Source organism: Protopterus annectens, chromosome 12.part0 (assembly GCF_019279795.1).
Source record: "Protopterus annectens isolate FY-2018-M chromosome 12.part0, PAN1.0, whole genome shotgun sequence".
Classification (NCBI taxonomy): Eukaryota; Metazoa; Chordata; order Ceratodontiformes; family Protopteridae; genus Protopterus; species Protopterus annectens.
The window spans coordinates 184,322,932-184,336,717 of NC_056746.1; the positions used below are offsets into that span (position 1 = coordinate 184,322,932).

General features: G+C 42.4%; 1 protein-coding gene across 1 annotated transcript in view; it reads right to left on the minus strand.

Moving 5' to 3' along the window:
* The window catches only part of LOC122816149 (hexosaminidase D-like), a 922,622-nt gene that overhangs the window by 181,642 nt on the left and 727,194 nt on the right, over nucleotides 1–13,786 (minus strand). Inside the window, exon 11 of the mRNA XM_044088904.1 lies at nucleotides 8,213–8,311. Coding sequence (XP_043944839.1) covers nucleotides 8,213–8,311 — 99 coding nt within the window. The remainder of the gene's footprint in view (nucleotides 1–8,212; nucleotides 8,312–13,786) is intronic.

Consider the following 13,786-nt stretch of genomic DNA (forward strand, 5'->3'; position numbering starts at 1 on the left):
TGGTTGAATGGCTCTTTTTGCGAGCAGCTTTGAAATTTCTAATGCTGCTTGCTCCCTTTGACTGGGTGGAACGTCTGGAAGGGATTTTTTGGATAGCTTCGGAATGAAAAGGAAAGGGATTCTGTAGCCTTCGGAAATGATAGACTGTACCCACTTGTCTTGAGTTACGGATAGCCAGGCTTTTGGGTACAGTGACAACCTTCCCCCGACTGCCTCCGAAGGTGGACAGTCGGGCAACACCTCAGGGATGCTGAAAGGGCTTGCCGGAAAAGGATTCTCGACTGCCCTGATTCTGCGGGCCCCCTCTGCCTCTGGGACGGCGTCTACCATTGTTGTTCCCCCCTCTGCCTCTAGAGGGGAATAGACTCTGTGCGTCAGGCAAATCTCCTTGAGATTGTTTGCGGAACCACATATTTCCCCCCTTCTGACCTTTGGGGTAAGGTCTAGAAGGAGTAGAAAAACGGACTCCGACGGCAGAAAGAGTCTTGCCATTAGTCTCGCACCTAGTCAGGGTTTCCTTCACTTGAGGACCAAAAAGGGATGATCCATCAAAGGGGGAATTAGTGAAGGACGCCTTGAAAGGGTCCGCGAAGTTACATAGCTGAATCCAGGCGTGCCTACGCAAGGCTACACCTGTACTTGCCGCTCTACTTGCTCCATCCGCTGCATATGAAAGGAGGCGCATGGAGGAGTTGGTTATAGAATTAAGTGTAGCCAGCTGAGAGTTCATTCTATCCTGAAAACCCGCAGCTGTTGGGTCCCTCAACATTTCACTCGCTTCCTTGAGTAAATCTCTCTGAAGATGAGTAAAATGACACAGGTAATTCAGCGATCTCATAGTAAAGGTCGCTGACGAGAACATCCGCTTCCCGTACCTGTCCATCGACCTAGACTCCTTGTTAGGAGGATGAACAGGCACCAAAGGATCAGCTAACTCCTTCTTGGTGGCCGCAGCCACCACCATAGCATCAACAGAGACGCCTTTGGTCAGAAATTCTTTATCCTTGGGGGCTGTGATGAATTTTGATGGTCTCCTGGGGGTGGGTTCCACTGAATCAGGAGCCGCCCAAGCCTTCTTTGCCACCACTTGCATAAGGGGGTCAAAGGGAGGGGACACCCAGGAGGTGGAAGGGCGAGAGCCAAACGCCTCAAGATACATTGATTCATCCTCTGAAGGGTTGAGGGCTGGCCAGTTCCCCCTCTGTTTTAAGATTTCAAGGATGTCTGCAAATGAGACATCTTCAGAGGGGGAACGAGGGGAACCTTCAGAATCCTCTAAATCAGTGTCAGAGGTGACAGACTCAGGGGAGTCAATGTGCTCCCTCTTGCACTGCCTCTTCCTAGGGGGCTCTCCTACAGGGTCAGGAGAGGCCTCGGAAGAGAAGGAGATCCCCACAGGGGAAACATGAGGAGCTGGCTCTCTACGGTCGGGGATGAGAGTGTGAGTAGAAATCACCAAAGGCACCATAGGGGGAGGAGCAGAAGGAACCAACTGTGGAGTTGAACGTGGTTCTAACACGCTCCTCATGACCTCGAAGGCACCCCTGTCAGGCAGGGCCGGAGGTCTCCGTTCCGAAAAACTGGAAACCTCCCCCGGCACCGACAGTGATGGCTCCGAGGCCGATGTCGGAGCTGAACTCATCAGCGCCGAAGCATCGAGAGGGAGAGCGGGGTCGGACAAGGGTCCGATGCCACTCGCCCCCTCGGAGCCGACAAGGGAAGTCCGGCGCCGAGATTCTTCCAAGGAAGACATCGGAGCAGACGATGGAACCGAAGACAAAGGTATCGGTTCTGACGCCACCACAGTCTCGGGTCCGAGCCGCCCCGGCTCCGAACTCAAAAGAGTCAGAGGAGGAATATTTTGAGTGATAGGAACAGGTCTCGACTGTTGAGTCGAACTTTGAAGCATCTGGGCTAATGCCTCGGACTTAAGAAGTCGACTCACTACTCTCTGAAGGTCATGGTCCGATAACCTGGAAGACCTAGAAGAGTGGGATCTATGGCTCCGTTCAGACAGCAAGGGTGATGCTGGAGCCGAATGAACGGAGCTGAGAGATGGAGATCGGGACCTTTTTCTAGATGTCGGTTCCGATAAAATAATCGGAGCCGACAGAGTTATGTCTTCCTCGGCTCCGGCCGGAGCCGAGGACATTGTAGGGGCTTGTATTCGAGATTCATCGGCTCCGGTCGGAGCCGATGTTCGAATAGCCTTAGGGCCTCCAGAAGATGGCTCAGAGGCTGGAGCCGAAGGTCTGGAAGGCTTAGAGGGTTTCCCCGATGACTGAGTCGAGGGACCCTCAGGCTTAAGTAAGCCCCTTAAAATAAGTTTGTTTTTCCGCTCCTGCAGGACTCTAGGGCTGAAGCCATGGCAAACAGCACATGAGTCTTGCAGGTGCAAAGGTCCCAGGCAGTACACACAAGAAGTGTGACCATCTGTCAGAGACATCTTCTGACAGCACGAGTCACACTTCTTAAAGCCTGAGACCTTTGATTCCTTAGACATATCTAAGGGAAAAGTGTAACCACCCAAACACACACACACACCGATTACACTTAGGAATAAAATAAACTAATTTAAATCAATTAAGCAACTAGAAATAAAAATCCCTACAAAAACACAGTCACTCACTATAGGAAGGGAGGGACTGGGCCTAGGGCCCAAGGGAAATATTCTAGATTTTGTGGTAAAAAAGGGGGGGAAAGATAACGGGAATGGGATAAATTACTTTAAATTTAACTATTTAGAAAAGAACTAACTTTAAAAGGGGAAAAAGGCTAAGAAAACTAGTTTCTATACCAAAACTAACCTAAGCTGGTAAGAACACACCTCGATTGCTGTAGCGGCAAACGAGATCTGAGGAGTTACTGCCTAGCATTGTGGGATATAGGGGAGCCTCGAGCCGGTAGAACTAGCTCTCGAGCTTTTAGAGTGGCCGAGTCGGAGCCGAGGATCGACTCCGAACCCATCCAGCAAGAATGAAGGCGAGATTGACAACTTAACATTATTTCTTTGCCTGCAAAATGCAATTACTGGAGCCAGGCACTTTGTGAAGACCCTGGGAGCAGTAGATAAGTCAAAGGGTAGTGCAGAGAACTGGTAATGCAAGTAGCCTGCTTTGAAGCAGAAGTATCTTCTGCAAGATTCCCTGACTGGGATATGCAGGTAAGCCTCTTTTAAGTCTAGAGTTACCAACCAGGCATTCTTGCCTAGCATAGGAAGTAGCTATTGAAGAGTCAGCATCTTGAATTTTGGAATGTCCAGAAATGTGTTTAGAGTAGATAGGTCCAGAATTGGAAGCCATGATTTGTCTTTTCTGGGTACCAGGAAAAGTCTTGAATAGAAACCTTGTCCCTTTTCCTCTTCTGGTACTGGCTGAATAGCCCCCATGTTCATGAGGGACAGTACTTGTTTCTGGGCCTCCGCCCACTGATTTGGGGGCAGGTCTGGCCATCCGTTTGGGATTGGCAACGTGTGGAAATGAAATCTGTATCCTTGGGATACTACATTTAAAACCCATTTGTCCTGGGTTATAAGTTGCCAGTTTCTTGCATGAAGTGCCAGTTTTCCCCCCAAAGGGGCGGCTAAAAGGTAAGTGCTTGTTAAGTGCAAAGGGAAGTCATTGAGATTGCTTACCATAGGGAGGTGCCTTGTTGTTTCCAGATTTGGAGGAGGAGGAACCCCATTGTTTTGTTCTAAAAGTCCCTTGTGACTGAAACCCGGAGCCTTTGGAATGTCTGGGTTTGACTTGAGTGGCTCTCGAAGGAACTGGAAAGGACCAGTTTTTAGTAGGCCAGTACCTACTAAATCTTGGAGGTTGCACTTGTAAGAAATCTTTCACAGTTTGCATAGATTTAGCTTTATCTTCCATCTTTTTTAAACCTTCTTCAGCCTTATTACCAAAGAGACGGTCCTGTTATAAAGGAGCATCTGACAATTTTGCTTTAACATGATCAGGCAGAGTTTGCTCTTTGAGCCAAGCATGCCTTCTTAGCACAGACCCAGTTACAGCAGCCCTGCAAGAGGCCTCTAAAGAATCAAAACCACATTGCAAAGTATGTTTTTCAACTTGTTCAGCTGAATGCAATAAATCCTGTAAATCTTTATTTTCCACACAGTCAGAAATTAACATAATTTTCTGTTTAAGCAGTCCCATGATATGCTGTTGATATTTAAGCATATGAAATTGACAGTTTAAAGCCCTGATTGCCAAGGCTGCTGAAGTGTAAACCTTCTTACCCCATCTATCCAGCGCCCTGGAATCTCTATCAGAAGCGGTAGGATTTTTAGCAGTAAAGGCCTTAATGCCCATGGGACTTTTAGAAATTGTTTCAGGATCTGCAATAGGATTTTTGAAAAGGAATTTGTGGGAGTCAGGAACCCTGTAATATCTATCTGGCTTACAAGGAGCCGGAGGCAGAGAATCAGGAGCCATACTAGATTTTGAAAAAACATCATCAACAATGTCTAGAACAGGAAGTATAGCCAAAGGCCTATGCTGAGGAAGAAGAAGAAAATCCCTAAGTCTCTTTTTAGATTTAGAGAAATCCTGACTTTCCCAGTGGAAATGTTCCCGTAAGGTATGTAGTTTCCCCACAAGAGAAGTCCTCAAGGGGAGAAGCAGAAGGAATGGAATCTTCTGCATCAGAGTCCTCATAAGTAGGTACAGACAAATCCTGTTCATTAGAAGAGTCAGAAGAAATAGAATCCTGTTCAGAAGATTCATAATCAATGTCTTGCCTAGGCCTCTTAGAAGGGGGGGGGGGGTTGGCTACCCCTGATCAGAGTAATTAAATCTTCAGCCATTTTGATCATTTGTTTTTTAGGCATAGGGTTCTGCACATGTGGTCCAGGCGTCGGTTTTTTAGACACAGATTTAGATTTTGGCCTTAGTTTTGAAGATGGCGTTGGTCTAATGTACAAATCTGTAGGCCTGAAAACACCCTCAGAAGCCGATGCCTGCACAGCGGCTCCAGACCCATCTAAGGTAGACACATCCGCAGGTTCCACAACTGTAGCATCTTGCAGCATACTGGACTCCGAATGGGTCTCAGTAGAGGTCTGCGAATCAGAAGTAGCGGGCATCAGGGGCTGCGAAAGCGCCTCACTGAGTACCAGCAAACTGGTGACTGGCTTAGGAGAAGCGTTGTTGTCAGTTTTGGACCTGGACGGCCTGTCTCTGTCTTTTTCTTTGCTTTTTTTAGGTATTCCGGTAGTCGGATTGCTAACCGACGACATTTCTGGACAATTAAAGCGTGAGCCAAAATATTTAGAATCAAAAATATACCGAAGTTTAATAGTGCGTTGATTAAATTTAGCACAAAACTGACAGCAAGGTACGTTGTGGTCAGGGCCTAGGCAAGGAATACAGTACAAATGAAAACCCTTATGAGGTATTTGCTTCCCACAAGTAATGCAGTTATTAACTTTTACTGACATCGGTGAAGAGCAAGAAAAAGTTTCCCCAACGGGGTACTTAGCTTTTTAGTTGAAGACTTCGGTTCTGAAACTCGAAAAAGAAAATTTCAGGAGTCGGCTGACCGGCACTTGCGAACTGCTTCTGCTTCGGGCACTGTGCGGCAAGAAAGACTGATGCAATGGTGTCGGCTCATGTTTTATACCCCTGACGACCTGACGTCATGGAAGAAGGGACAGCAACCGATGCAGGACCCAAGACTTTGTTAATCAGGCTGACTGAAGGCAACCTGCCAGCAGATTACCCAAATGTAATGACTGCAACAGTGAAACACGAAGAACATCACTAGGCAACTTATGAAACAAAGGGACAAAGCATGGGACACCTGCCGCAAAAACAAAACTATTCCTAATAGGCAAACATACTTAGAACTGAGAAACACAGTTAAAAAAAAAAATTAGAGTTGACAAACATAAATACTATAACTAAATTAAGCACAATACCAACCCACAAAAGTTCTGGGCTGCTATAAACAATATTCTCCAACCAGGTAAAAGACAGTCTCCTCATCCAAACATAGATACCACCTGTATAAACACATCAACCCAATTCAATAAGTTCTTTACCAACTCTATACCAAAACTGTCAACCAACCCACCCAACTCAACCCTCATTAAACTACACAACCCATCAAATAACCCAAACTCCTTCACCCTTCAACCAATACCAATACCATTTATAGACACCTAACCAAATTTAAACCCACCACCCTAGCAGCAGACAAACTACCTGCCAAATTCTTACAAATAGCTGCCAAATCCATTTCCTACCACTCTTAATAATCATAAACAGATCAATCTCTGAACAAAAAGTGCCACTTCTCTGGAAAATCTCCCACATTATACCAATATATAAAGGGGGCACTTCCACTGACCTATCGCCCTATAGCTATGCTTTCCCCACTGGCAAAAATACTTGAAAAATCTATCCACACCCAAATCCTAACACATCTCCTCTCCAACAATCTTCTTGCCAAAACTCAACATGGATTCTGCCACAACCATAGTACTACCACTGCACTCATTCAATTTAGTAACCAAGTAAATATGCAACAATGGCCAACTAGTTTCTGCATTATTCCTTGACCTATCAAAAGCGTTTGATACAGTCTCACATACAAAACTTCTAACAGCACTCTTAGAATTAAAACTAACTACCTCCCCTCTATTATGGTTTCAAGACTAACTCGCCCAGGGTCAACAACCTGTTCAGTGGAAAAACTCCCTTTTCCCCTTCTTCATGTGAAACTAGAAGTATCCCAAGGATCAATCTTAGGACCCCTACTTTTCACTATATTTACAAATAATCTTCACAAAGCCATCTCTTTAGCAAACCTGGTTCAATACGCTGATCACTCCACTTTAATCTCCTCTGCTCCCACCCACCAACAACTTCAAATCAAGACCCAAAAAACCTTTACATCCATCAAAACCTGTCTATCAAACTCCCAGCTAATACTAAATCCTAGAAAGACCCAACTTATGCTCTTCCATCCCTCCAAAACAACAGAACCCATTCCTTCATTCACTATTTCTGCATCTGGTAATACTCCTATCTCCCCTGTCATACAAACAATCACTGACAGCAATATGAAATTTGACAAACATATAGCTCAAATGATAAACAAAGTCCACAAAACACTAGGAACTCTTTACAGATGTAAACACTTCCTAACCAACAACAGTAAAGTCATCCTAGCTCGTACCCATCTTCTCTCTAACATTCTCTATGCTTCTGCTGTCCTAAATAATCTAAATGAGAGTGATTTAAACAAACTATCGGCATGCTACAACAAAATAGCAACATTTTCTATAAACTCCTCCTATCGCACTCACCACTATCAACTATCACCTAAAACAACTTTCCTGGCTGGAACTCCCAAACACCTTAGCCCTTAACAACTTGCTCCAGCTCACCAAATACTGTACCATCCCAACAAAACTCCTGCCTTACAAGACCTTATCACCCCCTACTCCAATAACTGAGAATTAAGATCCACTAACAAGGCACTAATCGCAATCTCCAAAAGCCATTACAGCTCTGGTGACTCCCTGTATTCCAGTAACACTGCCAAGACTTGGAACTCCCTACCACTAGAAATCAGGGTAGAATCTAACAAAACCATCTTCAAAAAACAGCTTACTTCCCACCTAAATAACTCTTGGTAAGTGCCTAGCACCTGGCTGATATATTCTAATGCCTTTCCCTACCCCTTATCTAACCTCTTCTTTAAAACTCCCACCCAGTTACAGTCTGAGATTTACCAGAATGGATTGTGCAATGCTGAATACCACACATTACAGACAAGATGTTTATGAGCACTGCAGATTGGCACTACCTACAATAAGGCAGTAGAGACAAGGGACTAATGAGAAGCTGGGGAAAAAATACACAAAAACAGTTGGATAAGATGTTGAGAGTATGAGCTAGGGAACAAAGTTTACAAACACATGGTGTTTGATTTAAACACAGCAATAACCACGTCACTCCTATCCATTAAAATTGTAGACGTGACTACCAGCATGACCCTACAAGAAGTGGGCAAACTCACGAATGTGGGAAAATAAACACAGAAATACATTATCAAACTGTTGGACAACTAACAGCATACTGTGAGCCAAGCATTTTCTTTGCAGTGCTCCATACCATAATGAATTCACATAAAATTTATTTCAGATTTTCTGATGTCATTGCATATAACAAATTCAAGATGTTGAACATAATATAATTGTTCTTACTCATCATCCTCGATTCTTTTAACATCTTCTTTCAAACTTGTGTGGATACGATAGACCATCTGGTAGACATCATAACCAGGAAAAGTACCACTTCCCACACTTTTGAAATTCAGAAATAGATAAATAAATATATAGAAGATTAAACTTCCATGCTATAAATATTCTGAAGGAAAAAAAAAGCAGTGAAAGCATGACCCATTATCAGCAAGGAAATACGAGTAATACGACTTCGGATACAATAAATAATCATTTTACTCTCTTCTGATTACAAAGGCACTGTTCATGCTCCTGTTACTTCTTGAACTGACTACTATGATTCACAGGCTTAGGCTTCTCTGGTTGGTGAACTATGTTGGCTTCAACTGATGCACAATTCTGCTGCCAGGTAATTAAATTAATTCCACAATGAGCTCATATTATGCCTGTTCTTCACTCGCTGCACAGGCTACCATTTATGTTTCAAGTTACGTTCACTTTTTTCTAACTTGTAACACTTAACAGAACCCGATTTCCACTTACCTAAAAGAAATGATGAAAATCTACTCTCCCAGTAAAGTCTTTTATTTATCTTCTTTTGAACTGCTTGAAGTCCCTGGGGTTCCAAAGACCTCAGATTGGCCCCATGCCTTTTCAGGGGTAGCCTCTAAACTTTCAAAATCCCTACCCAGGCAGCTAACAGAACGTCCTGTTTAATCTACATTCCACATTCAAATGAAAACCTATTTGTTTAGTTGAGATTTTGGAAGTCCATAGCTTTATGATTTTTTTTTTTAATTTTGTTTTATACTGTCATGAATATTTGATTATCTTACTTTACCTTATGTAATGGTTTTGTGTTTCACTTACTATTCTGTACTTTGAAATCCCCCCTTCCCCTCTTGACCTTCAAAGGGACTCTGTCTGCTCACTGGTTAGCCCATCAGCACAGCCATGAATCCCCTAAGTGCTCCCTATCAGACTATCTTCTATGTCAATCTTCCCTTTCCAGCTGCAGTACCCTTTTGGCTTTATGGGTTGTGTCCTGCCCAGGACATAACCATCCAACTTCAAAAAGTTCTCGCTCTCTCCCACAGTTTCACCCTGTTGGCTGACTGGACAGCCTTCTGGAGAGAAATCACAGGTCAGAATGAAGCTTTTTCCAGGACTTTATGCCCATGAAAAGAGAAACAGCATACTCATCTTGAAATTCAAAATGATAAAATACTACCAAAAAGTAATTCCAAGCAACTAACTATATACAGAAATACAGGAGTGGAGGGTGGGTGAGGCTACTGCAGTGGTGAGGAATTTGAGCATCTACTGTTATGGGTAAATGCAACTTACACAATTGTACTAAGTTCATCATTCTCACTGCTGCAGTAGCCTTTAGGCTATATGGGTTGATTAGCAAAGCCTAACCAACCTGAGAAGAGGAGAGCTATAGATCCAAAAGCTCCTGGAAAAATGGTCCTAGCAAACCCTGCCCTGCACCTAGAAAAATAATCCAGTTTGTAATGCTTTGCAAAAGTATGTACAAAGGGCCATGTTACTGTCTCTAGGATACTTGCAGAGTCCACCCTTTTCAGTATGCCATCAAACACGCTAAGGCTCTAGTAGAATGTGCCTTGACAATGCCTCAAACTGATTTACCATGGTGGGTATAACAAAAGGCAAAAGCTGAGGACAACCATCTTGAAGTAGTCTGTTTTGATACAGGTTGTCCTTTCTTTGTGCCATCATAAGAAACACATAAGTAATTTACTTTTGTAAAGGACTTATTCTTTTTCTATCACTATAGTACCTGAGCTACCTACACACATCCAGAGTATGTAGAAACCTTTCTCGCTAGTTCTTAGGCTTCGGATAGGAGCCAGAGAAGTTGCCTGCCTTATTCAAAATAAACTCCGAAGCAACTATGGGCACGGATGAGTGATTCTTAAGTATACCCTATCTCTATGAAAAAAAACAGATATGGCTCACCCACCATGAGTACCTGCAGCTTGAATATTCTTTTTGCAGATGTCAGAACAACGAAAAATAATAGCTTTCCATATAAGGAACCTCAAATTTGCAGGATAAGTGGGTTCAAATGGATGCAGTTAATTTTTCCAGCACACAGTTTAGATCCCAAGAAGCAGAGACCTCTTTATAAGATTCTCTCAGTTGTAAAACTCCCTTCGAAACTGTTTTACTAAAAACAGAGAAGAAAGAGGCGGGTCCTTGGGCATAACATGCTGAAATGGCTAGAAGATGCACCTTGATACTGGAATAAGAGAGGCCAGAGGATAGTAATACGCAAATATTTAAGAACCAGTGGTACATAATCCCTGAAAGGGCCCTGTTTATTGACTAGGCACCGATTGCCAATATAACATTTCCTAGTAGCATTTATGTGCCTCTTTAGTACCTGCTGCATGTCCTCATGAAAGAAGCCCTTAAAAATATCAGAACTGAATCATCCAGGCAGTTAGGTGAAGTTGTCTGCAATTTGGGTGCATCAAACTTCTCTTGACTTGTGTGAGTAGGTACAAACTGTGAGGAATATTGTGGTAACTTCTTAGCCAGTTCCATAAGAAGGGAGAACCAGTATTGCTTGGGCCAAATGGGGGTCACCACAATGATTTTTGGAAACTCCTTCTGAAACTTCAGAATTACTTAAATATCAGTTGAAAGGCATAAAGGAACATGCCTGACCACAGGAATGAAAAATGCATTTGCTTTACAGGCTTGCTTGCAAGATGGTCTATCAAAACAAACAAACAAAAAAAAAACAGACCAGTAATGTCAGGAAGAAAATTTTAATTCCACAGAGCTTTCAGGTTATAAACCCTTCTTCAGTGTGATAAAACAGATAAGTTGAAGCACATAATGCAGAAACTCAACATAGCCAGCCAGCCAATCCTAAACATTCATCAATTAAGCTAATAAAAGGTAAAGGAACATTTATAGGAACATATCCATGTTTAAATTGTGCAAACTGTAAGTATATTATTAAAGACAATATTTTTATACATCCACCTACTGCTAAGAAATGTATATGTAACTGTTTTGCAACATGTACCACTGAGAATGTGGTTTATCTTGCTACTTGCTTAGTTTGTCAAGCTTTCTATGTAGGGAAATGTACTAGAAGGCTAAAAATAACTGAACATATTTCTGAGATTAGGAGAAATGTGTTAACAAATGCTCTAGCAAAACATGTTATGAAAAATACTACTGAGCATAGACTTGCTTTTAAACTGTTAACAAGTTATTCATTTAAGTAACAGGGGAGGTGATAAAAATAATAAACTGGAACTTGCTGAGTATAAATGGATTCTAAAGTTAAAAGCAGATACAATTCCAGGTTTGAATGCTGCTGTGAGCATAAAACCTGTTATAAATGGGAAGCAAATGAAACGGTGAATTTTATTGTTTTTTTAAGAGTCGTTGAGTATACGGCTTTAAAGGTTCCTTTACCTTTTATTAGCTTAATTGATGAATGTTTAGGACTGATTGGCTGTGTCTTTGAGTTTGTATATTATGTGCTTCAACTTACCTGTTTTATCACACTGAAGCAGAGTTTTAACCCGAAAGCTCTGTGGAATTAAAGTTTTCTTCCTGACGTTACTGGTCTGGTTTTTAGTTTTGATAGACTACCTTGCACCATTGACCAGTTTTTGTATGGTGTACTTCTTTTTGTGGTTTGCTTGCAAGATGCCCTGGAGCAGAATTTATTCAGCTGTCCCTTTTGAAAGGAGGTAAATAGATCTACTTTAGGTGTTTCCTGCAACTGGTTTAACTTCTGGAAGAACCCCCCCCCCTCACACACACATTCAATTTCCATTTGTGAGGGTTTGTCCTGGTCCTGTTCATCATGTCTGCCACCATATTTTGTTCTGACAGTATGCACGATGCCTGGAAAGTTAAGGAGTGCTGTAGAGCTACCTCCCAAGCCATCACAGTCAGCCTGCTCTGAGGGTAAAATCTTGTGACCTGTTTATGTACTGCATAACAGTGGTGTCATCTGTCATTATCAGAACAGGTCCAAGGGAACATAGGTGATGATGAGAATTCAATTCATGAATCACAGCCAACATCTTTTTGATATTTATATGTTTTTATCGGTCTGCAGAATTCCACAAGCCTTGTACTTTTAGCCCCGTGGAAACTGCCCCCCACACAAAATCTGATGCATCTGTTGTTACAGATGAGGACAGAAGGGGAGACCTGGATCTGTTTTTATTAGGTGTCTCCACCAGTGCAGCTCCTTTCTGACAAAGTTCAAAACTGGAATCGAAATTCAACAAGAACTGAATCTGAAATTCCAGCATATGCAAATGTTGGGACCATGTATATTTTAGAAGCCATTGAATTTTTCTCATATATAATCTTGCAAGAGGAATCATGAGAATCACGGGAGCCTTGAACCCTAGGATCCTTATAAACTGTCTTGCAGAAATCCAAAACTGATTTGAGAAGCTCAGGAAAGTTTACAGATAAATATTCACCTTCTTCTCTGTCAAAAAAGCTTTTTGCCAAGAGGTGCAGTTGATTCAAACAGACAATCCTTTGTGACGCAGCCAGATGATTTCTGAAGATTTATCTAGAACCCCAGACTGGTCAAAAGATAAGAAAGCCATTCAAAGGGTTATTAACATCTGGGAAAAGACTCTACAAAAATAAGCTATGCAAATAAAGAAACATGCCATGCAAAATAGAAGGTAAGGGTGTAGAATGAGTTATATGTACTTGTAGCATATCAAATCTCCTCAATTCCAGGAGAACATCAACTTGCTCTGACAAAAAACATTGCACTCATCCTCACTATTGTCTGGGAAAAGGAAAATTCCTTCAAGGAAGTGGGGTGGTGAGGACCAGGCTTCATCTAAATCAAAGAATTAGGCTTGGGAATCTGTAGGAGAAGTAGCCATGTCTTTGTGTATGTCAGAATCCAATGACAATTTTTCCTCAGGAATTTCTTTACTAACATTAACCTCCGGTATGGATTTTTCAGAAGCAAGACTAATACCACAACATGAAATGTCTGATATTCTTAAAAAATATCAGGTTTCTTAAAGATAAAATGCTGCTTAAAGCCCAAAATAAATAATAAAAAAAAATAATAAAAAGGCAACAAGTCTATGTGGAAGGGTTTCCCACTTCGGACTTATCTGCTAGAAGCAAAGCTAGAAGATGACTGTTGCTCCTGTGAAACCTCTGAGCTGCTTCTTCTCGAGACAGCAAGAAAGTAATGAAAAAAGCTTCACTCTGACTGCAGATTTCCCTCCAGGGGACTGTCCAATCAGCAATCAGAGTGAAGGTGTGGGATAAAGCCAGAGCTTTTTGAAAATGTCTGGCTGTTGTGTCCTGGGCAGGACACATCCCTTACAGCCGAAAGGCTACTGCAGGAGTGAGAACGATGAACATATTTACTTTATACTAATCATTGTTTAAAGCCATGGATGTGACAGATCTAATGGGCAGTAGCCATGGATGTGACAGATCTAATGGGCAGTAGCTGATGAGTTACTGGAAGCCATCATACATGCAATAACTGGTCAAGTCTTACTGAATACAGTTAATTTCTGTGTACCCTAGCCATCCTTTTAATAG